The sequence below is a fragment of the Gallinula chloropus genome (genome assembly GCF_964237585.1).
Source record: "Gallinula chloropus genome assembly, chromosome: 4".
NCBI classification, from domain to species: domain Eukaryota; kingdom Metazoa; phylum Chordata; class Aves; order Gruiformes; family Rallidae; genus Gallinula; species Gallinula chloropus.
Genome location: NC_140088.1, coordinates 8,112,508 through 8,140,427, shown reverse-complemented (window position 1 = coordinate 8,140,427; position 27,920 = coordinate 8,112,508). Strand labels below are relative to the sequence as shown.

General features: G+C 38.2%; 1 protein-coding gene across 6 annotated transcripts in view; it reads left to right on the top strand.

Annotated features, from left to right (window-relative positions):
• The window catches only part of NPAS3 (neuronal PAS domain protein 3), a gene marked incomplete at both ends in the record, with an annotated part of 611,353 nt that overhangs the window by 562,520 nt on the left and 20,913 nt on the right, over window positions 1-27,920 (top strand). For all 6 annotated transcript variants that reach the window (XM_084262735.1, XM_084262736.1, XM_084262734.1 and 3 more), the window contains 2 exons: window positions 20,587-20,780; window positions 25,508-25,614. In XM_084262735.1, the coding sequence (XP_084118861.1) occupies window positions 20,587-20,780; window positions 25,508-25,614 (301 nt within the window). The remainder of the gene's footprint in view (window positions 1-20,586; window positions 20,781-25,507; window positions 25,615-27,920) is intronic.

Sequence of the window (27,920 nt, the reverse complement as noted above, 5' to 3'; positions counted from 1 at the left end):
ATTAGTAGGAATTAATGTATTAGTGGGCAAGCAGTAGCTCCTTTTGTACCGTTCCTGTGTAACAGACACCAGGAAAAAACGTAGTTGTTGCCCTCAGGTGGGTATAGCTGTGGGTTATTGCCTGTGTCCACATTCATTCTACAAAGGAAATGCCACCACGCATGTTCCCTTGAATAGCTGAAGTTGTACAGCACATTTTACTTACCAGCTACACAAGTTTTTTCTCATAAATACATTTTCACAAGTTCTTTGAAATTTAAAAAACAGTAGAGAAAAATCTCTTTTACAAACAGCTGGAAATATTTAAAACGCTATTTAAATATTGTCATTATTCCCTGTAATTTTTTCTTCATCATTAATTATTGTGTTTAGTACATGCTGAAATGTTAGTTGCCCACAATTCATAAGGATCAGGATGCTTCTTTCTCCTGTGAAAGTCGAATCCTTTTCAAAGTTCCTTTTTTTCCCTGCTCTCCTTACTGGTATAATATCTGTATTAATTTATTTGAATTGTGCAGCAATGAGATAAACACCAACTTATGATTTTGCCTCATCATGAACTTGCAAACCGTCTTTACTTCTCATTTATTTTTAAACCCATCATTCCCTCATGGTTTTTAAACTTTCTTCTACTTTTTGTGCAGGTTCTTACCTCCATGAGGCATTATGTGTTATTGGCTTTTCCCTATTGCTTATAATGGCATTTATATTAATGAATGTACTTTTGCAAAACTCCTCTGAGACTGGAAAGTGCTGACATATCAAGAGATCAAGTAACTTGCCAAAGATAACAATGGCTGTTTGTGTCAGAGCCAACTGTGATTACATGCTGTACTTCATCCTCAGCCTTTCTTCCTAGCGCATTAATATTGTCAAATCATCTCTGTGGTCCAGCACATCACACTTCATTTTCTCAGGCTGGTACTTCCTTTGTTTTGATGGTTGCCCTGAATAGGCAAAATAAGATGCCAAATAAAAAGGTATTCAGATCAGTGAAAGTTTAGCAGAATCTTCACAGAAGACCCAGAAAAAGATGCTCTCAACTGGGCTACCACTAGCTGTAGGAGAGCTACTCCAGAGTCCTTTTCCTCCAAAAGAAAAAGAAGCCATTTACCAGCAGAAAAACACTTTCCTGTCTCTTGGAGGAGAGGTCCATGAGGCTGTTCCTGCCAACTTCTTGTGGGAAACAACCAGGGCTGGTGGCGTCCACCTCCATGGCTGGCAGCAGGCTTGGCCCCTTGCAAACTTTGTCTTTCATACATCAAACCAAATCAATTTTAGAGAGATTTGTTTTTTCAATTTGATGAATACTTTTTCTCCATATCCACCATAGATTTCTCCACCCTAAAGACCTCCAAGCTTTACCAACTGGCATGAAGGAATAACATCTAATGAAAGCATGCAAAACCAGTAGGGAATATTTCTGCACCATAGCTCTTTGTATTTGGACCAAAGCGAAAGTATTAGCAAATCAAAACGCCACATTTGCTTACACAGATGACACCATTTTGCAGATGCTGCTCTCCACTGATTTTCTATATGATTACATAAGATTCAAGGTCCATCATTTCCACAAAAGCCAAATTTTTTGGTATAATTTGTTGTCATATAAAGCAAGGTTCCTCTGTACCTGATCATTTGACAAAATGGGAAAACAAAGGTCCAGAGTGTTTCAGTGATGTGTCCATCCCCCAGTATGCCATACGTTAACCCAGTAGTTGAACAAGGGACCATGGCAAGAGGCTTTCATTCCCTGGAGCTGTTGACTCAACCTGGTGCAATGACATCTGGATGGTGATCTGGATGCTGATTTGTTGTTTTTACCTTCTAGAACAGAAAACAAACTGAAAGTTTGAAGCCATATTTCCCAGAAAGAGTCCCTATAGTATGAATGTCATTTTTCTCTATTGTTCAGAGTGTGGATACACCACCATAAAGCCAAATAAGCCATTATGCTTCTGCTTCTAAATGTTTAAGTGTGCCTCTTGATTTGTCTGTTTAATGCACTAGCTGAAGAATGGCATTTGGTTGAGCCCATCTGCTTTACCCTGTGGAGAAGGGAGGAGAATATAGATGTTTGCTGGGAAGAGTTTCAGTTTCTCCTTTTTACAGCATCATTAGGAAGGCGTCACTCTAATAATAATAATTCCCATTTGACATCACGGAGGTGAAAAGAAATAACTGCTGACATCAAAAATGAGGTGATATTTCAGCAGTATTATTTCACTGAAGATAAAATGGAAGTCTTTATTACTCCCAATGCTTTAAAAGAAAGCTGAGCAAGGCTTATACTGACCCTAGAGCTTATATACCTTAATGCATCTATAGCCATTATGAAAGAAGAAATTTTAATTGTTACTGCTGTATTTTTTGGCTGTCCCTCCTTAGAACCAAGAATTTTGTGCCTGCCTAAAGGAGAATTATCAGTGTCTGAGAACAAGCTTGGGAGACCACAATTATCTTAAATTTCTCCATTATTTAAAATTCATACAAAATACCCCCAAAAAATGAAAACACTAAGAAGTGGTAATTTTCTTACAAACATGATACTGGACCCTTTACTGGGAATCCATACAGATTGCTTACAGAGGTCTGAGCTGTGGAGAGGTTACCCTGAAGAGGGTTGCAAGTTTTATTTCACTTTTTACAGATAGGCATTTTATTCTCTCTGAACTTGTTGTACATATTGCTGTGTGAATGGCTGGCCATTAAAAGGACACAGCCAAGGTCTTTTTCATCAGTTGTAAACAATATGTTTTCTGCTTTGTTTGTGATAGCACATTAGACACTCCCATTCCCCTTCCCTTTGTACAATATTCAGTTATTTGTATTTTTTTCCATCCTAACCCAAACAATATAGCACATCCATGACACTACCCACGTATACTTCAAAAAGAGTACCTAAATTTGGCAATATATCCTAAATTTGAGATTATTCTTGGTCTACTGCTGTTCTTTTTTTTTTTTTTTTTTTTTGTCTGTTTGTTTAGGAGACTTTTGAAGAGTAATACAGACTGCAAACAATTAAAGCAATAGGATGCAAGTTCAATGCATTAAAATTGACAGTATTACTCTAAAAAAGTTTGAGAAATATGGATTCTTCCCATGGCTTGACTTTACAGAACTGGTCACATATTTGCAAATAGCATCTTTTCTGTATAACAGGAGCCTGATTAAAACGTTTCATAGTCTTTTCACAATCAAACTTAAGAAACTTTTACGCTTAAATATGTAGTGGGATCATCACATTTCACATTATTTTCTTCCAGGCAAATATGTTTATAGCAGAGCAGTCACAGCTCATCTGCTGTTGAGTTATTCCTTCTCAGTTATTCTCAGAAATGTGATCTAAATTCTTACAGAAGTGAATATTTAGTAGTGATAAGCCTTTAAAAAAATCACAATTAGTAGTTACCAGTTATAGTGAAATATTTAAATCTGAAATGAACTCTGTACTTTCAATGTAAAGGGATCTTGTTCTGTGTACTCTTGTTCAGGCATTTTCCCCAAGAGTCTGTGCTTGCTTGAACTGAAAGCTTAATTTTATGTCACTTTTGACATATTTTGGAAGGCCCAGGCATGTTTTTTATCTGAAATATTAGATAAACAGTTCTTTTCTTGAAAATCTTTACCTTATTAGCCTTTTCATTCATTTCTCCTTGCTCAAGTGCTCAGAAATCTGTATTTGGTTCTTAAGTAATCAACTGCTTTCAGTTCTTGTGATCATTCACATTCTTACATGGTCACAAAGGTGAGGTCAGTCCACCACCAGACCTAGCACTATGTTTAAGAGATACCTAAATGCATATCCCTAAATGCATTAGCTGACAGGACATCACTGAACCCAGTCTGGCTCTCCCACAGTCATATGCCCGGAGTTGGGACTGGGGGGGGCAGGCACTGGACACAGTTTTTCCTAGGGAAGCAAAGAGCTGATTCCCAGTACACAAGCATGCATTATGGGTTGTTTTCAGTCACTTCATAGTCATATGCATTCATAAATTTTGATATGGTTGTATGATGCAGATTTTGATGGTACAAAACTCACAGAAGAGCTGTAGATCACTGGGGCAACCACAGACGAAGTTTATGTTGACAATTTATCAGCTCTTCTCCGTCAAAGAAAATTGTTTTTTAGTGCCTGCCTATTAGCAATCACATGCATATTATGAAATTGAGTTTTGGGGAGGACAGCCTCCCATCTGTCTCTTCTGTATTTTTTTCACAATGAATCATGCTAAAGTTAAAACTTTCTGTGCTTCAAAATGGTGTAAAATATGAGATGTCTGTAATAGAGACACTTGGAAAGAAAAATTGACTATGTAGACATGTAAATCTTCCCAGAGTTTATAAAGAAGCAACTAGTGATGCTATACTTTATGTTTTACTTTTAGTGCCCTCCCCGTTCTCCACAAACCACAGTGCCCACCATGTGCTTTTATCCTAGATTTCAGGGCTGCTAAGTGGGTAACTAATTCATATGCATCTCAAGGATTGTGAGAACATTTTCTTTATAAACTCTTTCTGGTTCAGGGTGGTGGTTTCTTGTGAAATGGAACTGCAAATGCCTGATGTGGAGAATGAAAAAGATGTGTTCAGTTTCTTTTCTGTGTTCTGATATGCTAAGATTTTATCAATAATATTGTTTTCCTGTAAAAATATCTGCCTCAGAGAAAATCTGCTGTGTAGCTGTCAGGATTACACCTCTCAGAATATGCCTGTGATGATTCCGTTAAATTGATAAAAACAGAACACTCTGCTATGTAGAAGGATTGCTGAAAAGAATATTCCGAGGCCCTTTCATGTGTAACAGCACTTGTATGGCAGTACGTTTATTGTGCTATAAATTCCATCACTGATTTTGGCCATTTCAAATTGATTCTGCAGTAACTGTAAGTAATGAACCTTACAGACAGAGCCAAGGAAAGAAAAAAAAAAAAAACACCAAGCCAATAAGCTTCTGGCTGTAGGAATACAAATTGTAGAGTTCATTTAGCCTCAGTTTTTATCAGATCATGCAGCCAATACCCCACAAAGCCAGAAAATATATCCATCAAAATATACACTGCCATAGCCCTGGCTTTCTTTAAATTTAGCAGCTAAACCAGACAGTCAATTATTCCAAGCACTTGTTTGTACGAGGTGTCCTATGGATTTCACCTGAGATTTAGGGAAGATGCTCAGCGTAAGTGGATGACAAAACAGCAGAAATTATAATAGAAATGACTTAAACAGGATAATGAGCTAAATCCTGAGCATGGTCTAAGCACTATCAGGCATCACAGGATTTCGTTGGGGTGTAGATCAATGTGCAGTGGTCTAGTAATGTCTCACCAGGTCAAAATATATAAGAATCTCCAAAATGTACATATGTTCCTAGCCTATTTCCCTTTCTTTATTGAAAGGTTCTACCGGGTTAACAAGAACTGTATGATTTCCCTTCTCCAGGTATCTTTAACAATCCCATAGATTTTTAACAGAGTATTTATGTGTTTGCTAAAGATTTCCACTGAGTGATTTTAAAACCCATCAAAAAGGTCTTATTCTAAGGCATTTCACAGAAGTCTTGCAGATTTCTATTACATTCTATAGGAACCCCTGATCTTGATTTTTTAAAATATTGTATACATTTCTGAAAATTTTATCAGTTTATGCCAAGATCACTTAGACTTTTACTTTGCAAATAGACCATGAATCTAGTCCCATTAAAGCATGTATGATGTATTTATACACCTACCATTAGTTGTTACATGAAAAGCGAACTTCAGATTTTTGACTCAGTTGCTGAAAAGACTAAAGCTTTCTTCTACGTAATTTTCCTGACATAACAAGAGAGAGAAACAAAGCCATGTTTTATTCTCTGTGCAAAAATAAATAAATGTCTGGGTTGGGTTTCTACAAGCCCTGCAGCACTTCCATGCATCACAGCTTGCACGCTCATGTATCTTACAGTCTGCATCGCGTGCTGAATTCATTCTGTGTGTCTTGTACGTAACTCTGGAGATTTATCTGAACCTCTGTACTGTCTGTGAGAGATACTACATCCTCATATTGAGATCAAACTGCTTGGGACCATTCTAGCCTTATACAGGGCACAAAGAAACTCATTGTCTAAGACGGATTCCTTGCTTCTCTCTCTGAAAAAAAGTCTCTTTTGTCAATTAGTCCAGTTTACAGCAGCAGTCTGAGTGACATACTGAGGAAAAAAGACACAGCAAAAAGACCCAGGCTTTCAGTTAAACACCAAATATGGTGAAAGTCATAATGAAATTAAGAGAGCTGGAAACACTTGTATTTTTCTCTCTTTCTCTGCTGTTTTGTGTTGCAATGAGGAACACAGCAAGCAAGTCTGCAGTCTTGCGAATAGCCCCTGGTAACCAAGAGCAAAGAAGCCTTGCTCATTATCTCTGCTCCCCTTTTGAATAAACATTTCAGCCATCATAAATGAGTGTGACATGAAGGGCAAATGAATGGCTCTCATTCCAGATGAGAAACACTTGACAGCTGAGCAACCTGAAGGTGGTTGTAAAGGTGCGGTCCCTGAGACCACGGGATGATAGGACAGGCATTCCATTTATTTCAGTGCAACCTGAGGTGCATCATACTCTTAAATGAGAGATTCCCAGCCTTGCAGTGTATGTCTTAGGTATTCAAACTTTTGGTTAGGACTGCAGTGAAGGAAAGATGGAGCTGTCCTAATTTTTTTGTTTTGTTTTGTTATTTTATTAAATTATATAGAATAGCTCAGTGAAATATAAGGAAAGATTCAATGTGGATTGACAGATGACATGCAGCACCTCTACTGTATCTCATTTTTAAATATGATTGATGAGGAAGTAATTTCTTGGTAACCTGTTTGTTTTTTTTTTTTTTAAAAAGTATTCTAGGTGGTGGGTTAGTAAAAGAAAATTAATCTCTGCATCTTAAACTTGCCAACTTTTGAATTAATTGCATGAGTATGACAATCAATTAATAAATGTTAAGCAAACAACAGAAAATCAGTGAATTAAAAATTACTAAATTGATTCCAATGCAGATAAAGCAAGAGGCTGCCATAATTCTTCAGGGTAGATTCAAGAACACGAATCTTGTCTCATCAGTTCTTGCTCCCCATTTATCCACATCTGGCATTTAAAACAATGCTGGTTTATTATGATTTTTACAAATAAATAGCTATCTATAATCTAGCTTGCTACATTAAGTGGATTATAGAAACAAATCATAAATAGTAGTCCATTTGTAGCTGTCAAAGAGAAGGTCAAAGCTTTGCAAAGACCATCCATCTCCAAGTGGAATAAGAGGTTTTTTTCTTCAAAAAGAAATCACACACCTTGTTGGGTGGACTTCAGCTGGTAATGTCAATACAGTTTCTTGAAATATCCACAAAAAACACTCTCCACAAAATTGACTTTATTTTGGGTCACAAATCTTTTGCAAAATTGGAGTGATTTGACATGAAACAAATCTCATCACTGAATACTTCTAGGCAAATTTTATTTGATTGAAAGTATATATTTGTGTTTTCACATTCTTCAGAGGTTTTGGGAGAGGCTTAGGATGGCACTGGAGGCTTACAGGTCATGTGTCTGGGAAGGAACTCAAGCCTGGGATCCAAACATTTATGTCCTATTGCTACCACTGCCACTGCACATGCAGTTTGTATGTCTCATCACTATAATTTCATTGCATTTCACAGAATTGTGCAAAATAAGTCTGTATAGTCGTTCTCATATTTTGCAGGAAGTCATACAGAGATTTGTTTCAGGAAGGACATCTCATACTAGACACGTTCCTTCCATATATGTTAATTTACAGTGCGTAGTGAAAACAGTAGATAACACCTTCCTTATGTCTTAGCACAAGAGAGCACATAACCTAGAACTCTTTTTCTGCAACTAAATTAAAAATAGGCATCTGAGTAAATAAAATATGTCAAGGAAAAGTCAAAGACTTTTGTGAAGCTTTCTCAAGCAAGCAGAGGATGTCCTTTCTATATGGAATAGCAGCATTTCCAATATGGGAACCAGCACCCTCCCTGACCAAAAGTCTGAAAGAAATTAAGCTACCAGTAGCAGGCAAGGACCCTCTTATGGAGAAGAGCTTTAAAAGAAGCAAAACCCAAGAATGGTAAGTGGTCACTGCTGCTTTTTCACAGAGATTGCTGTTCCTGGAGCCTTTGGTTCTCAACATATTCATAAACTAAATGGAAACCAAGGTGAACAGGAAAGCTACAGTCCTTATTGGATTGTAAAAATGTAAGTCTAATGTGAACAGTAGTACAAGAACTTCATGATTCTGTGTGATAGGATGATAAAATAGCAGATAAAATTCAGTTCAGGTAAATGTAAAGTAATACCCCTGGGAAAAAAACAATCCTGGCTCTATATATACAATGAAGAGCTTTGAACCAGTTGTTACTGCTCAGAGTTGATAGCTTGGAGTTGTAATGGAGGTTTATGGAAGGAACAACTTAGTGGTCAGAAAGCAAACAGAATGCTAAGAAATTATTGGGAATGAAGTTAAAATTTTAAACAGCAAATGTCATTATGCCACTGCATATATCAATGGTTTTGCTTTATCTTGAATACTTACACGCTCATTATCCCACTTTGCCTCAAACTGAAGATCATAGAACAGCAAGAAAGTGACATTGATCAACATTGTGGAACAGCTAAAATGTACCTAGAGATTTGGCTTGGAAGAAAGATAACTATGGAGGCACATGATAGAAAACATCAGTGAGATGTTGAATGGGGTGCAATTTTTGGCAGTCTCTCAATATGTAGGGTGGGGAGCAAAATTAAAGTAGTAAATGGCAAATTCAGAACAAGCAAAGGGAGGCACTTGTTGATTCCAGGCTTCAATAGTAAAACTCACTGCCACAGGGCATTATGAATGCCAAAAGCCTACCAAAGAGCATGCTTGTATATCAGCAAGTGCGGGGAGAATGAATACACAATGGAAATGCCCTCAGATGCTTACCTAGCCTGATAATTTCTCTTAACCTGAGTAACACATTGAGGATGCTGATCTCACCAGGCATTTGGTTTTTGTTCTGCTATATCTGCTCTTAAGGACACACAGTTGCTTGTCTGGAAGGGCTGTCATGGTATGCCCTAGCCTTCTTCTACAGCCAGTCTCTGTAAAGCCACTTTAGGGCTTGGGGCATGCAGTTTGAATGTCAGATACTTTCTTTATCAGGACCACGTGAAACCTATTTAAAATTGTTCAAATATAACACTGAGCACAGTCAGAGAGAACTTAGAGAACCACTGAGACTAGATATTGGCAGGCGTGCCAGAAGACTCTTGCCTCCCATCCTGTGATCATTCCTTTTTGCCATCTGGTTGTGGAGGCATTACTAGCCACCTGCAGCAGCTTTGCTGAAATTTGCAGTTGTATTTTTCATAAAATAAGCCCATATACTTTGCTGTATGTTTTCCCCTTCTAAACTGAAAACTTATAGTTTAGATTCATGTGAGTGTCATCTTTGGGAGGAAGGTGAAAGCATATTAATAATTATGAGAAATTAATCTTCTTTTCCCATTTCCACTTTTGCTTTTGTCACAGCTGTGGCATTCTGCAGGAAAGCTTATGCACTGTGTTGTCCAGGATCTTTCAGTACAACTTGTGTGTTTGTTTGCAGCCAGTGGAAATTGGGCCATGCAAGGGGCAGCCATGCAAGCATCACAACAAACAAAATGGCTGCTTCTCAGTGTACAAGCCTGTACCTCAATAGCACAGGCAGAGGAATCTTGGCATTAATGATATTCAAATAGTAGTTTTCAGCTTTTTTCATTGTGTGTCCCTGCTTTACTATGAGAAAAACTCTGATCTTTCCATCCATTTTGCCACAAAATAAGGAAGAGTGGATATGACTATCCTTGACTAACTTCAGAACTAATTCAAGGGTTGCAACCCAAGGTGGAGAGCTTGAGTAGAACATAAACATTGCTATCTTAATCAAGGCTAAGTCGGGGAACCCAGCATTTCTTACGTTTTTTCTCTCTGTGTTGGAAAAATACATTAATATCAGATATTTTGTTTTATCTAGTCCTTGCTCACTGTGCAGAGAATCACCTAAGGTAATTGTTGGACTACTAAGAACTACATCAAATAAAACAGTAGGGGGAAGAAAAAAAAAAACCCAAACCACCTTTATTTCTGCCTCCAAAAACAGAAATAAAGATACCACCGCTAAAGAATATTTATTATTGGTTGTCTTTAGTGCAACAAGATTTGGTTGCCCTGAAATATAGAATTGCAGGCTAACTTTTTTCTCAAAAACCTTTCCACCCTTTTTGTTGCAGAATGATGTAGCCAGTTTCCACCACCCCGATACTTCGATAAACTGCATTGGAACTGATGCAAGAAAAGTCTTTTTCAGGTTTAATTTTTATTTCTGGCAGGAAAACCAGATTTCTGGAATAGTGAGCTCCAAGAGAGTTTGCTCATGGGCAGGGTTGACAATTCCTTTATTAGAACCCTGCACACTTCAATAGCTAAATGCTTTCAACTTTCTCTAAGTAGTATTAAGGAAAAAATATCCTCAAGGCATTATTTTTAAAAGGGACTTCAAAACTTCCTTGAGGAAAAAAAATGCAATGCGTTTGAACACCAAGGGATTTGCAGTGGAAAATCTGTTAAAGTGGAGCTATCTTTTGAATTTCAGGGTTAAATAAGGTATTGGCCATGAATGAGGGATGCAGACTATCAAAAATTCTGAGGTCTTCCACATTCCTAGCTTAGACCAGCAGTAGCCAGATTCTGTAACAGATCACTTAGAAATACATTAGTTACATTAGCTAGATTTTAAATTAACTGTGTTTCATTCAACGTACAAAATCCATTATAACATTTGCTAGAAGTGTAAGAAAATCCCAGGTTCTTAATCTCTTTTTACTATAAAGACTTCATTCAGCAATAACTCAGTACTAGATATTTTAGAGTTTATATTTAAAAGCAGCTATGGAGCAAGCAGATATGCAAGGGTAAATCTGCTCATCTTGAATCCTTCTGCAAATGGTCTGCTCTGGAGGTCATATCAAAGAGATTCTTTTTCCAGCTTAAACCTGTCTTTTCTAAATAGATCTCAACCTGATCTCATTTAATGCATTGATGTCTGGTTTCTTAGTCATTATATTTGCTGTATTACATATCAAAAGGGCTCTTGAGAAATTCCCCCGAATTGATAATTCTAATTTCTTATGTATAGCTACTCTATATTCACTCTGAGGACAGCTGTATTGTATGCTAAACCACGAATTGTAAAAATTGATCCCTTTGTATGTAGGTTTGTATTAAATTGAGATACTTTATTTTTTCCTGTTTGTTGCCACACTTGGGTTCCTGGTGTCAGTTTGTATTTGGCTGTTTGAGCATATTAAAGTTTTGCTAGTGCTTATGATGTTCTTGCCAAGAGCGCTCTTGCAGCAATCTGCACTAGAACAGTCTTTGTGCCAATTACTTCAAAAAGTATTCTGTTATAAAACCAATTTTTATGGCTACTTTTTCAGGTTGCAGTGTGTGGTGATTTTATTTAGATTCTTCTTTTTTTTTTCCATTTTTTTAATGTGGATCTTCTTCAAATGCTTATAAGTTTTGAATTATGAAAAAAATAATACTGTGTTGATTGAGTTGTTAGTAAGACATCTTAAAAAGGAAGAGGGTTCAAGGGTATTAAAACAAAATCTGGCATGTTGAATTATTAACATTACATGTATTTAACATGTAGTAGAATATTTGGAGCTTTTATTACAGGGGGTAATTATGAAAATGGAAGACTTTACAGTTAGCTAAACCAAAATAAATTAAAATTGTAATATGTAGTGACTCAACACAATATTTCCTGAGCTTATATTATAAAGCTGATCTCAGGAGTGTCAGTGCTGCAACATCTTTTATTTAGAGAAAACCAGTTTACTGATCCATTCCAGGTAAAAAAAAAAAATCACAACAGAGGCAAGGAAGGGATGATAACAACACAAATATGTTTTTGGATGGTGACTCTTGATCAAGGAACTTTTACTACTGCAATGAATGCCAATGCAAGACAAGAATTCTGATATGTGTCATCATGATGAAGATGCATCCATATGCAGTGCAGGACACTGTGCTTTGTCATACTAAACCACAGCTGCTAATCTGTTACCCAAAATAATAAAATGGAATTGTTATATGCAACTGAATGAAAAATCAGCTATAGATTGAGGGTCTAATAATGCTAATCTAAAGAATCTAAAATTGCTAATGGCAAATATATTTTTGTTAATTATTCTTGAGCAACCTCTGCTCTGCTGTTCAGTTCCCAGACTATTAAGATTTAATAAGTCTTGAAAAACAACCTGTTGTACATTCTTGAAAATGCTGGGGGGGTTGTGTGTTTGTTTTGGTTTTTTTTAATGGCAGCTTTAGGAATTGTTTATCATACAATAGTCTACCTTCACTCCCACAGAGAAGTTGGAGTTTATTCTTTAGATAACCCTAACCTAGCCACTTTCAGATCAGAAACTTCATACAATACACATAATATGGTCAATGTCAGGTTCTTGTTTTGTCTTCACCTTTTTTTTTGAGATAGAAAGCTGTCCCTGTTCCCTTCCCTTTAGTTTATTATCTCCTGAGAGGTAAGTGGGAGATAAGAGGTTGTACATCTTGAGGTTGAAGAGCAAGCAGACTTTTGCATGAGTGCTCAAATCTCAGAAGAGCAACTGTTCCCTGGGGTGTGCTTGAATTAAAGTGACTGTGGCTATTGTGCTTGCTGCTGGATAGAATAGAATAGAATAGAATAGAATAGAATAGAATAGAATAGAATAGAATAGAATAGAATCTTTAAATTTGCAAAAGAACTCTAAGATCATCAAGTCTATCCATCAATCACCACCATCATGTAAACTAAACCATGTCCTGGAGTGCGACACTTACAAGTTCTTTGAACACCCCCGGGGATGGTGACTCCACCTCTCTGGGCAGCCAGTTCCAATGCCTGACCACTCTTTCAGTGAGGAATTTTTTCCTAATAACCAATCTAAACCTCCCTTGATACAACTTGAGACCATTTTCTCTCATTCTATTTCTAGTTACCTGGGAGAAGGGACTAAGCCCCACCCCACTGCAACCTCCTTTCAGGTAGTTTTAGAGAGCAATAAGGTCTCCCCTCAGCCTCCTCCAGGTTAAACAACCCCAGTTCCTTCAACTGTTCCTGACAAAACTTGTGCTCCAAACCTTTTACCTGCTTCATAGCCCTTTGCTGGACATGCTCCAGCACCTCAGTGTCCAACTTGTAGTCAGGGACCCAAAACCAAACACAGCACTCGAGGTGCAGCCTCACCAGTACAAAGTACAGGGACACAATCACTTCCCTAGTCCTGCTGGACACGCTATTCCTGATAGCAGTCAGGATGCTGTTGGCCTTCTTGGCCACCTAGGCACACTTGTGCCTCATGGTCAGCCAGCTTGTCAGCCAGCACCCCCAGATCCTTTTCTGCCAGGCAGCTTTCCAGACATTCTTCCCCAAGCCTTTAGCATTTCATGGTCATTTATTATGACCAAAATACAGGACCTGGCACTACACTTTGTTAAACCTCACACAACTGGCCTCAACACATTGATCCAGCCTATTCAGATCCCTCTGCAGACCCTTCCTACCTTCGAGCAGATGGACACTTCTACCCAAGTTGGTGTCATCTGCAAACTCAATTCCTTCATCCAGATCATTGATAAAGATATTAAACAAGACTGGCCTCATGACTGAGCCCTGTGGAACACCACTTGTGAACAGTCACCAACTGGATTTAATTCTGTTCACCACAACTCTTTAGGATCGGTCTTCCAGCCAGTTTTTACCCAGTTAAGAGTGCACCAGTCCAAGCCAGGAGCCACCAGCTTCTCCAGAAGAATGCTGTGGGAGACAGTATTGAGGCTTTGCTGAAGTCTGATATATAATATTGACAGGCTTTATGTCATCCACTAAGCAGGTCAGCTGGTCATAGAAAGAAATCAAGTTGGTCAAGCGGGACCTGCCTTTCATGAACCAAAGCTAGGTGGGCCTGGTTCCCTGGTTATCCTACACATGCCTAGTGAGCACACTCAAGATGAACTGCTCCATGATTTTCCCTGGTACCAAGGTCAGGCTGACAGGCCTGTAGTTCCCTGGATCTTCCTTTTGACTCTTCTTGTAGATGGGAATCACATTGGCAAGCCTCCAGGCATCTGGGATCTCCCCTGTTAACCAGGACTGTTGAGAAATGATGGAGAGTGGCTTTGCAAACTCCTCCACCAGCTCCTTCAGTACTCTTGGGATTGAGCAAGAGATGTGAACTGAGCCTGACAAGCCAGGATGTTTCTTGCATGACTCTTGTCTTTAAGCAACCAATGAGTTTGAGGGCTATAAGGATACTTCTTTTAAAACCCTTAGGATTAGCCTAAATTCTGCCTCAGACTGAGGCAGACTTTCAAAAGCAGCAAAATAGCTTTTGAATCATTATTTGGAGAGAGTGATGTCAGAGGAAAGATGGGAAAAGCTTAGGGTGTCTCCAAAACCTAGTATTGACTTTTTAACAATAAAAAATGTCCTGAGACCAAATATGCTGTTTAAATGTAAATACCATTTCCATTTTCAGTCTGTCTTTTGCAGGTGTGTTTGAGGGGATTTGAAATGTACTTGTAGATGTAAAAGAGGCTGTTGACCTTGAAACTATGTATGTGTTAGGAATAATGTTTGTCCTCCTTGAAACCAGACTCGTATTCTTTGAATAGGTGCTCAAGACCACAACTCTCAACAGTGGTTCAGGCAGCATTCAGTGCATAGCCAAATGAAGACTGACTGCGTTTCACTTACAAAGCTGTTTCTTAGGAGTCATAGCTTACTGCCCAGTCTCTTTTTATGATCCACCATGGTTCAGAATGACTCACTGACATCTGCCCGAACTATTAGTTTCCTTTGTTCTGGTGTGGCATTATTGTAATAGGACAATTGAGTGTAGAAGCGATATCTTTTATTAGATGGACTGCTATGGACAGAAAAAAAACGAATAAACTGGGGTCTTTTTGGCATGCAAGCACTTTTTCAAGGCTAATACTGAAGCAGCAAACTTCAAAGAAAAGTTGCGAACAATTGCTGTAAGTAAATGTGTAATTCTGTTATGCTGTCTGAGAGAAAAGGCAGGTGATACGATGTTGGAGATGGGTGATGTTAACAGGGGAAAAGATTACATGATTGTCATTTTATAGATTAAAGATTATAGATTAAAAGAAATAGTAAACAAAGTCAATGCAACAGGAGCATACATCTACAAACTTTAGCTTTCACAACTTCTTTGTCAGAAAGGTGATGGATCGAGTTTCCAGGCACACAAGAATCCCCAACAGTGACCTCTGGGCATGTGCAAACTACTTTACATGGCTTGTGCTGCAAGCCTGATGTGTGTTCTCTCTGTTAAGATAACTAAACACATGATGGTGTGTGCAGTGAGCTGGATGCACGTGGGACACATCAAACTTGCTGCATATGTGGGGTGATCCGCCACATTGCAGCTGTACCTGCTCACTCCTTTTCAACACCAAAATGTCAGGCTCCGTGGGCCCCTCTGTTAGGATTACCCCAGTGTTTATAGAAAAGCAGTAAGTCTGAGAATGTGATATGAAAACATCACTGGAACCACAAACACAAGGCCTTACTGGACCTCGCTGATCCCAACTGCTGCTGAACAATACAGGCAAGTGATGTCTTTTCCTAAAGCTTTTCCTGAAGACCAGGACAGCAGGCTTTGGTCTCAGTGAGGATGAGGCTGTGGAAATAAATGGCTTCTGACCATGAGAAAACAAGCATATCCAAATGTTGTAGTGACTACAGTGGGGTACAGAGAGGAAAGAAGAGAACCATTGTAGATAAAGAAACCTATACTGAAGTTTAGTTTGATGGACATGGATATATTTTGATGTCAGAAAGGGAGAACCTTTAAAATATCACAGTGTGAACTCCAGATATTACAGTGGACTCCTTTTTCTTTGAGAAGTCCAGAGGAAAGCCTGTTTCCAAATGTTCAGTCTTAGTTTAGAAATCTCCTGAAACCATATAGGAACTCTTTACCTAGTGGTGTGTTAAAACATTTGTCTTGCTACTGTCGCAGGCAAGTTTTGAGCTGCATGTCCATGTATCTGTCAGTGGAGGAGCACACAACTCTTAGCAAGAGAAATGTAAAAACAGGATTATAGATTGTATGATATTTCTTCAACTAATTTTAGCAGTTCAAATTACTTATGTTTTAAAGATTTAGGTGTTGATTTTGGAAATATAACATAACATCTTTGAGAGACCAAAACAAATACATATATCCATGGGAATCAGAGCTGCTTCTGTAAAGCTGGATAGATGTATGAGTTGTTTTTAAGACAGCTAAATAAATATCTAGGCACACAAACCAAATCAGAATGTTTTTGTACATGACTGTCTTCTCAAAATCTGTGTCTAAGCAATAATATTAAGGTGTCAAATGTGATATCTCATTAAGAGAAATGAGGTGGAGGGTGCACTTCTGCTAGTGCCATGGTTTCAGTCCCATAGTAAATTGGCAACGTGATTTACACAGAGAACAAAAGTAGTGTAGAAATTTCTTTCTAATGGAAGTTTAAGTTTTGAAGAACACAGACATCTGAAAGGTGAAATTCACAGATTTTTCATGCTTGCAGGTTTTTATAGCCTCTGGTAATGCATGTCCTTACGCTGACATCACATGTCTGTGAAAAAATGGATGTAATATTTAAAGATGTCTTTTGACAAAGAAAGTATTTCCATCTCCAGAGGTGAGATTTAGCTTTAAAGGATGATGAGCAGGCTCCAGATGTGTTTTTCAATCGCGGGGCTTTCCTTTCCTTAAGTATTGACAGAGGGAAGGTTTTATCAAGGTCTTTGTGATGTGCTTGTTTATAATGAGTAGACATTAGTAGAGCACATCTAAGTGCTTATCACTAACAGATGACTAAAGAGAGCATATGGCAGGGAAAAGAAATATATATTTGTCCAAGCAATGTGGCTTGTTAACACTCCCACACTCATAAACTGTGTTTACATGTACTTACAATATTTTGCAAATCCCTTTTCTAATCAGCTAAAAATAAAAGCCAAATAATGATCTTTTTTCCAATATTGGACTGTCAGGCAAAGTGGATTTAGAATTTTTTTAACAAAGCAATTAAACAGTACAGAATATTTTTATAGCATTTGTTTTGCTTCAGCATGACATCTTTACAACAGCATATGTGTTATTTTCATTTCACAGTGTTAAAAGTTTTATTATAAGTTACAGAATACTCTTTGGTTCTTCCACCTGTCTATCCAAGTATTACTATTACTCAAGTAAGTTACACTACAAGCAATGACATGGGTCAGAACAACCTGGTCTAGTTCAGGTCACAAGATTTATTTTTACTACAAGATTTCCCTCTTTTCTATGGGATTAAATCAGCTTCTGAGTTATACCACCTGCCAATAAACAGGAAGCAAAAAAGTCTCTGAACTGTTAACCCAGCCAAACTCCCCTTAGAGTAAAAAAGGAGTCCTGCTACTAATTTAATTTAGGAGGTAGATGGAGAAATGTGGGGGAAATCTGTACAGCTCTTGACATACAAAGTTTAGACTGAACCCTGTGGTAGCATTCACCCAGCTTTTTGTAATGGACAAAACACATTATCACTTCTGTTGCTGTGACATCTAATTGTGCCATCTTATCCATATAGCATTACTAGAAAGAAGATAATTATAGTTTAAGGATGGATTTGGACTGTTGCATACTTTTCAGAAGAAGCATTTATAAAGAAAACTGTGCAGAAGAGCTGTATTTACTTTGGATTTTCAGAATGTTCCTCGCAAATTTTTGTTAAATATTTACATCTGGATCCAAGTATTGTCCTTCATAAAACAGTTTATTCTCACAATTTAGCTTTGTTAAAGTCATAATACTGCTTTAGGATATGATAGACTAGTGCTGTGGGATTGAATTATAAAGAGATTAATTTTTGCTACCGGAGATAATTGACCCTAGAATTCCTATCACCCCTAATCCCAGTTCAAATGAACCAGTGTTAAAAGTGGCAATACTCACAATGTAGACAAGGTCATGACAGCTAGAATTGTTTTTTACTACCAATTACATTTCCCACTTGGTGCATTTGACTAATGTTGTCATAGAAAGGGTTTTCAGGCATGGAAATACAGTTTCTTTAGAGGCACACAGGCTCTGGAACTGATGGGCAGTTTGCTGTACGTTTCCCAGTGTACAGAATCAGAATGCAATTGAGTGCTGACCCCTAAAATATGAATTCACACGGGGATTTAGAACATGTTTTGATCCATGGTAGAGGTAGGAACGAGCTACATAATTTGAATCTGGAAGCAAATTCCCTTGAAATTCAACAGTGTTAATATATGGTGGGTCTAGCAGGTTTGGAACTGTCTCTTGGGGTAATACTACATCTGAGGTGTATTTCAGATGAGGAATCAGAAAAAAGTGAGGTACTGACTGAATAGAGAGATGTTCAAAAACAAATCATGTTGATATTTAGCTGCAAATGACATGGAGGTTTCAAAAAACACAAGGAAGAGATAAATGGATTTTAAGTATGATATATCTTAAAAATTCCCTCAAGTGATAGTGCCAACTTCAAACATTAGCATAAGGACTCTTCTGAAAAAACAACAGAACAAGACTTTTGCATAGTATGTTCAGTATAAGATTATTTTTCACATTATTACTAGTTATCCATCAGCATTTTTTCAAGCATTTACAGATTTGAATTTCTGTGGTAAGCTGAAACTGCATGATAAAAAGAGACAGATAATGATAAAAAGCAGATCTATACCCAAGCCTAGCTAGAAGGAGCAAAATACACTATTACTGCCCCTCCTGTGAAGTTAATCCTATTTCTTTTAGCTATTTCCTCATTAGTTAATGAGGTCTTGGGGAAAAAAAATAAAGTATGTTTGAAATGGTGTTTTTGCATCCTTGCCTTTAGGAACTTTTTCAAATATTCATAGAATAGTTTGCCTTTGGAAGGTGCATTAATGTGAGTTTAGGCAATAATTACTTCAAATGTGGGTGGTCAGAAACTTGCAACTGAACTGGACAAGCAGAGCAGCTATCACTTCCCTCATTCAGGTTCACCATGCTGGCTGGAGTCAAAATGTAAAATAGTGGAGAAAAGAGATATTTTAATGATTAGGTTAGAGAAGGAAAACAAACTTCAAGGCTTAGATCACAGATCTACTAGCATGAATTAAATTTTAATTTGGATGCACTTTGTGGTTTGCAGTCTTATTAATGAAAGATTTTCTTCTCTCTCACTTTCTATTAACAATCAATCTCAGATCAGAAGCAAAGAGTTTGGCTGCTGCCTTTGTGAGATGAGTAGCAGTGGACTTGCAACTGCATCCCATCTCTTTCACCTCCTCCCATGCACTTGGTACCAACCAACATCTCTGTTGACCTCTGGGTAGTGAGTGTGGGATCACAGTAAAAGGGGGTCCCTTTTGCTGGAAGTCTCCTCTTCCTGTTGATGTTGTTACTCTTCATGTTGATGTTGTAACTCTTCATGTTGGTGTTGTAACTCTTCATGTTGATGTCGGTAACACACTCTAAGGGTGAAAATCTGGGAGACTCTGCCAGTTCTCATGGCTCTTTTATCCATGAACACAGGAACTGCAGTTTCCATTTTCAGTTTGCTATCTGGCATCGGTGATATATTTAAGTTATTTTGTTGAAAAAAAAACAACTTTATATATCCACAGAACTCCTGAAGGAGTAAAACTAAAAGTGGCAGGTTAGTCTTTTACCAGAGTTTCAACTTACTCCATTGCAGGCAGCATTCTTACAATTTCACTCTCTAGGGGTGCAATTGGAGCTCCAAGGCATCTTCTAGCATTATCTTGTGAATATGGAAAGAAACCACCCACCCCTAGAGCTCTCCATACATACATAGTGTGCTAGGCTAAGGCATTGAGCGTCTACCAGCTCTTAAAAAGCTTGCTACGGATGCAAGAAGACTGTCCTGCAGCTGAGTTCATTGATCACTTCTAGGCTGCTGCTTCTCAAATTGACAACCACAAAGATGTAATTCAAGGCTGTGAGCAGTGTCTCCATGGTGTAGGTGACTAGCAATTTGATTAAATCCATTCTGGAAAAGTTTTCAAACTCGTATACAATCTCCAAATGCTATAAAATTAATGTTTCATTAATTTCTACTTTTGTTATTTCAGTTTTATCTTCCTCTCCCTCCTCTTTTGTTGTTTTTTCTTCTTTCTGTAACAACATCAACAAAAATCAATACTGTAGGAGTTCTGAGGTTTTTATTTGATGAATGTGAAGCATTTCCCTGTTATGTTCTTGTCTTCTTTTTTGCTATGAGGACATATAGGATATGTTGACAGCCAATATTAATAAGCTTAAGACTAATACTGGCAGTTACTTAGTGCAATTTTTGGCTGTGTTAAGTGGTCTGTAGGGAATAGGAATGCTATCCTTTTAAAAGAAACTGATATGTCAGTTGCATCCAGAATTCACTGGGGTTTCTTTTATTGTTTTTATTTTCCAGGTGATTCATATAACAGGCCGCTTACGTCTGAGAGTGTCACTGTCCCACGGACGGACAGTACCCAGCCAAATCATGGGACTTGTTGTCGTTGCTCATGCTTTGCCACCTCCTACAATTAATGAAGTCAGGATTGACTGCCACATGTTTGTCACTCGTGTGAATATGGACCTCAATATCATTTACTGTGAAAATAGGTACAGCTTTTAGCTCCTTTTTTCTTTGTTTTAGCTGTGTGTATTCTTTGTTCCATGAGCTTGGCAAAAAAGTTTTGAAATTTGCGATTCCTGTAATGTCATCCTGTTGTTGTATGAGAGCATTGAATTCACTCTCATCGTCATCACCTTCATTTTCATTACATTCTTAGAGGATAAAAGTGAATTAAAGCTATAATTCACAGGGCATCTTGCTTGAATAGGGGAGGATAGACTAGGAAGGATTCCTCTAAGCTTTCCCTGTGTTTTACAATCTCTCGCCATCCCTCTGAGAGGCAAGATTTGGGACTAGACAGACGCTGGTCTGACCTGTGTGGCTGTCCTTATGCTCCCTCCTCCTTCCCTCCACAAGTCTTTCTGTCTGAAGTTTTAAAGTTTTCCATTTTTTAACTAATTTGCAGATTACAGCACATCGTGCTCAGTGTTTAATGGAACAGAAGCACAGATGGCCTAGATAGTAGGCTAGAGAGGTGGGATCTGTTGCAATAAGAGGTGGGAAAACTGTAGAATAAAATTGGTTAAGGGCATACTGGGAAAGACAGCAGTGAAATGGGAACAGGTGATGCGGAGTTGGAGGGGGGAGCTATGTTAGATGTGATAATGACAAGTGATCTAGGAAGGTGGAAGATAGGATTTAAATTAATCTGTCTATTCCCTGGGGGCTGGGCACTGGTAAATATGGAGGACCCCATGACCTGACAGCCACAGCCCATCCTATCACCCTGGCCAGGAACAGGGCAGCCAGAGCATAGGGACAGCACAAATGGAAGTATGAGGTATGGGGGAAAGCTTGAAAAGGAAGAAGAAGGTAATGCAGCCAAAAGAAATTTTATCAGGGGGACATATCATCAAAAAATGGAACAAACAAGATGACTAGCACAAGCTTTTCATGTGACACCAGCCATGGTGTATTATAAGTTAAGAATGGAAGCTCTCTGATGTGAGCAATCGTAATAGAATACCTATGGTACATCAATACAAACTACTATAAGAAGGAATAAACTCAAATGCTTTGCTGAATCAGGGCCTTAAACAATTTAAAATAATCTTGGATTTCAGTTATGAGGTTATCTGTGCTGTCATGTTGCTGAACTGCCACAATAGTATTAAAAATAATGTTACTTGGCTATTAAAGAGAATACTTCATCTAAACTGACAAAGAATTATCTAAAAAAGAATATATTATTCTCATTTTTAAGCTTGGAAAAACTACTCCATAGAAAGCAGCTTGCACAGGGTTACAGGGAAAGCTGGTAACAGTATTAAATTTGGGCCAAGCTTTTGCCTGTGATTCTACCCAACGGGCACCCAGATTCTGTGTGATCTGGCATGTGGTGAAAGAGCTCTGGGGATTAGCAGTAGGATCTAGAAGAAACCTTTTGCTTTAGTCTTTGATTTGAGTGTGACCTACCTTGGTAGTTACGGAAAGCTGCTACCACAGCAGAGCTCTTCAATGGCCTCTGTGAAATGAGTTGCTGGTATCTGTCCAGTTCCTAATGAACAGATTTCCTTTTAACAAAATCACCTGCACTTACTGTTACCTTTGTTGGCAACCTCAATAAAGAAATCAGGAATCAAATGGATGTGAAAAATTAACTGTTCCATCAGGTCAAGTGTGATATGAATTTGTGGGCCATGTTAGAAAGATTTATACTTTCTCTGCTGTCAGTTGGGCATTTTTTATGTGCCCTAAATTGTATATGTTTTTATTTAATTAAATATTTTTCTCAAACCTTCCCTTTGCATTCATGTTGCAATAAAACTTTCAAATGCCTGAGAAAGGCATCACTGAAAAACGTAAAATGCATCAGATGTGGAGTGCTGATTGATAATCACTTAGAAAGAGCCAATAGCACGTAAACTACAGTAAGCCAGCTGACTTGTGCAAGAAAGTTTTGAGCTTACTAATGTTTTTTATTCATTAAGGTAAAGACAAGATCATAAAGCAACTTTTTCTTGTTTGTGATGCACTTTATCTCATATGCTAAGGTAGGCTGCATACGATGGTAGTTGAATTTATGTTGCAACAGTTCCATTTTAAGCCCCTGTGTCAGTGATAAAAATAGTTTCTAAAAGGGATTTCAGAGAGTTGAGAAGCACTTGTACTGGGGCTGGGAGGTGAATGTTAGCTCACTGAGGCAGCGGGATTTCCACTGATGGAACATGGAGTAAGATTGACAGGACTTGGGTTTCATAGCGGGTAGGAAACAGTATGACTGTAAACACTGGAGGAATGGAAAGGACAGAAGGAAAGGAATTAACTGAACAGCTGATTGAAGCTGTCAGATGAATTATCTGGGCATTTGCCAAGGCCACTCTCCAAGTCAGGGAAGTTGGAATCTCTCTTCTGGGGCTATAGAGAAGGAGATAAGTATCCCATCCTGAATATATGGGCTTGACTCCTGGCAGTTGCGGGCAGCCAGGAAATTCTTTGTGGTGCCACAGTAAAGCAAGCACAACATTGATGAAAACAGAGAAAAATGGTTCCATGCTGGGGAAGCTCTAAACAGTATTTATGGAGCAATGGGGAGTTACTGGCAGCTGCGGGGAGTGTGGAGCAGAAGCCATGCTACTTAACTGAAATGAATGCTCACAGTGGACCACTGGATCAGCAGGGGTGAGATCAATAGTACTCCTAGTTTTCCAAGTGGATGCCTGCTTGCAACAGCAGGGAGCAGGAGTGACATTACTCAGGTCTTTGGGTGCATCATGTTACTTTCCTCTGAATGAAGATATCTACATCAGAATCCTGGACTCAGTGCACAAGCTAGTCAACAATGAGCTTTCCTAGGAGACAAGATCCCTTATCTGCTTCTAACTGTTTCTAACGATTAAATTTTTGCTCTGAGTTTTAAATGGAGATATAAAAATTTGTTGCCTAAAATGTGGTATTCATGTCTGTTTTCCAAATATGGGATTCATGTCATCTAAACCTCACCATCTAGTCTAAAACTAGGATTTCTTTATTACTCAGTGGAGTGAGAAAAGCAGCTGCAGAGGACAAATCCTCTTAGACAGTAATAAATAACTAAAAGCAAGATAGAGTCTACTTCTAGAGTACAGCATCAGTCTGTGTATTTTCATCATCAATGGTTAGTGACAGGAGATCATCTGGAGAAAGCTTATATCCCAATTTAATGTGGACTGCTGTAGTCGTATCTCTTAATATATTCTCAAAGGGAAATAACCCAGTGAATGTGGTGTTTTCCAAATGGAAGAGGTTTGGGCTGTTGGCCATGACAGCAGTTGCCAGCAGCTCCTTCGGATGTGCAGAAAAAGTCTTGTGTAGAGAGCTTCAAGCCTCTACACAATGCGTGTACAATTTGGTCCTAATTCAGTAAAGCCCTACACCCTACACCTACCTTCACATTTTGGTCATGTTAACAGTCCTGTAAGTAGGTGGAACCACTCATCTATGCAAACATAAACTTGTGCTTATGTTTTACAGGATCGGGTCTGTGTATGCAGCACAGCCACGTTCCTACACATCAACATGTTGCTTTATTTTCTCAAAGGGCTCAGAAGCCACAAAATCTGCATCCTAACTATTGCTCTGAGATAAACTATAGTATTTCTTTCTTTCCTCCATGCAAATTATTTTTTTTCCATCTTTGGTACCTTTGATATAGGCATGAGGGTCATACTTGACGTGGTTTGGATTTATTTTGCTTCTGGCTTTGGTGTCATTGCTTGCCAGTGATCATCACTTACATATCCTTTCTGTTTCTTCCTCTTTTTTCATTAAAAAAATCCTATGTCCTTCATATGTCTGGTTATGTCAAGATACTTGGTGTTTCTTGCAATTTCCTTAAATGAATGGCAATTACATCTTACAATTGCAAAGTGAGCTTAACCCCAATCATTGCAGCATATTTCAAACCCTAAAAAATGACTCTATTTCCAGCAAACAGACATACTTCCAAATGCTTGTGCGAACAAGGTATTTTCCAATTGTTTTGTTATTTTCTGTACTGCATTTAAGGACACTGACATCTTGACACTCCGTGACAGAAGTTTACACACACACCGAGACACGAGCACGCAGACACACACACAGAGGCACAGGCACACAAAGGTCTGCAGAATAGATTTTAAAGTTTCTATGTGCAATAAACAACAAAGTCCCAGTTGAAAGGGCCCGGAGTGAAAGCTGAGCTCCCAAATGAATTAGACTAAAAAAGATAACACCCTGAGGCATCTGTATGTCTCAGCATTTAAATTATATCCCTTGAAATATCAGTTTGGACTTGGTGCCAAGAAATGGTTGAAGAGCTTTTTCATGAATATACCCAATAGAAGACCAATCTGTTGAAATGAAATGTGTCTCTAATCATTAGGTATAAACATAACATGTTTTTACTTTATTATGTAACCTTGAATCATCTTGGTCTTTTAATGAGGATTTTGGATTGTTGCTAATGCTTCAGAATTTCATGGAATTATATTGTCTTGGTGTTACGCTACAGGGAGAATACACACTAGAATTTAACTTCCCACTTATTTAAATGGATAAAATGATTTCAAGGTTTCTTTAAAAGATGTTTTCTTTCTTTTTTTTTTATTTAAGGCTATGTCTGTTTGTACAGATATTCTGTTCAAATTACTATAGCAGTGAAAAAACTTTTTAGCACATTTCACTGAGCCATTTGACAGTTCCTGTATTCTTTTCTTTCTTGTGCTATAGGCTGTATTTTTTCTTTCCTTTTTAGGATTAGTGATTACATGGATCTGACCCCTGTAGATATTGTAGGAAAGAGATGTTACCACTTCATTCATGCTGAAGATGTGGAAGGCATCAGACATAGTCACTTAGACTGTAAGTACTTCCATTTTGGTCAAAATAATCCTGTACACTTGATTGTTCTTGAATTATTATTTATATTCCTTGACTGGGGTCTTCTTGCACCTGCTTTTTCTGTTGTAAGGTTTCATAGAGGGTTGCTGAAGTATAATTTTTTGTGTGATTTATTTTCAAATGTTTTTATAGACACACAAGGCTGTTCACATATGTGGAAATAAAAAATTATATTTATATTACCAGAGTTTCCAGCAGCTGTTCATTTACACATGCTGTGCATTATTTTACTCCTTCAAAGAGGTATTGCTTAGATGAGAAACTCCCTCCCTAGTAGAGAAAATGAACTCCTGTCTTTATTTTTTATTTCTGAGTCATAACGTGGAGGTCAAAAACTGCAGCATATTTGAGGTTTCTCCAGGTTTTTCAATACAGAACCGAGCTACAGCTCTACCAGTGTTTTAACCACCTCATGTATTAACATCGAAATGGCCCCTGTCCCTGTAGCATCTAAGTCCCTGTTATTTGCACACAGGTAGTATCTGATCTGGATAAGGATAACAGAAGTAGAAAAAATGTTACGACAGACAAACCTCACCAGAGAGCATGTGCATATGTCTGTGTATGGGGGAAGGGAGGTTCAGCTTGATTCCTTGTAATTAAGTTCTTTGTATTCCTCTTATTAAAAGCCATAGGGCCTAATTCTTTTCTTGTTGAGATCTGTTGACTTCAGTGATGGTGCTCCTGATTTACCCTGGTGCGAAAAGAGACTTAGGCCTATAATCTCTAATTTATCTGTGCCTGCAGTGAAGCCAGATAATTCTTTGGAAGTTTCGGTGACTGACTGCGTTTATGATTGACTTATGTTTTTTTCTTCATGTAAAAGACTATCTGCAAACTGCTTCTTAAATTCACAGTCCCATATTTTAATAACTTTGCTCCCCCTGCACCATTTCCTGCTAGCATTTCCAAATAAAAGGGTAGCAACTGAAATGCAATCACACTGAATTAGCTTTTATAAAACCATATAACTACAATAGAAGGCAGTATAAATCTTCGGCCTGAAAGTACTTTGCTTGATCTGCAAGGGAAGAGGGGATAACTGCAACTAGAAAGCAGAAGAGAGACCACTTCTATGATAATATACGGCAGCCAGCAACAGCATCAAACTGTAAAGCTTTCAAATAGCCCCTCAAGTTTCTGGAAGATAAGGTGCGTTTGGTATGAGAAGGTTCAGGTTAGATACATTTCTATGGGGAAAAAAAAATAATCAACTAACCAAAATGATAAACAAAGTAATTTTGCAACATTTACATTTGATCATCTAATATCCAGGAGAGTATGTCAGTTGCACAGAAAGGAACGAATTCAGAAACTTACTGGATGCTCTTGAAACTGGAAGTCAAAAATGAGAAGTTGCGCTTCCGCTGCACTACCTGACCAAGGTAGCATAGAAAGGAAAGTACCTGCCAGAGGGAAACGTCTCATTTGAAAAAGACCTTAATCTTCTGAATGACCACTTCTCTCTCAAATAGAATATGCTTTATGAAACATTAATCTTCAGAAAACTGAGGGACCTATGCAGGCAGGGTGAGTGCAGTCTGGTCCAGTGTGTAAGCATGGGACTAGGACTCAGGAGACCCTGCAGACAGGAATAACTGAAAGAAAATTTCTTCACCTTACTGTGTTCCTGCTCTCACTGTACATCCAGTTTATCTGACTGAATTGCAAGCTTTATAAACACAGGGACTTTCTCCTTTTGTCAGCACCAGCACAGTGGGGTTCCAAACCTGGCTCTGTGGCTGTAGCATAATTATTCTTCCTATGCTGATTTTTTAATTTTTTTTTTTAACCAATGAGGCTGGTTACATCTTTTATGTAGAGTTGTTTGCTTGGCTTATAGGAACAAGATTTTCAGAGACACATTCAGGTTGGAAGGGACCCTGCGAGAGCATCTAATCCCACTTTATGATCAAAATAAGACCAACACTGATTCAAAACAAACTTTGTCTAGTGGATCTTGAACCTTCAAGGTCAGACTTTCCACAACTTCTCTGAATGGCATGTTTCACTTATCCTTAATAAGGATTTAATTATCTTCACAGTGATTTGGGTTTTTTTTTCCTTCTAACCAGTTGAAATTTCCTTCTTTTGATAGTACAGCTCATGGCTCCATCTTGGCAGTAACCTCCTTACAGATGTGCTGTTAGGTTCCCCCTGAAGCCACTTCTTCAGGCTGAACAAACCTGGTCGCACAGCCTTTCCTCACAGGGGAAGTCCTCCAGCCCCTGAGCATCATGGCAGACTTCTGTTAAGTTTGCTCATGT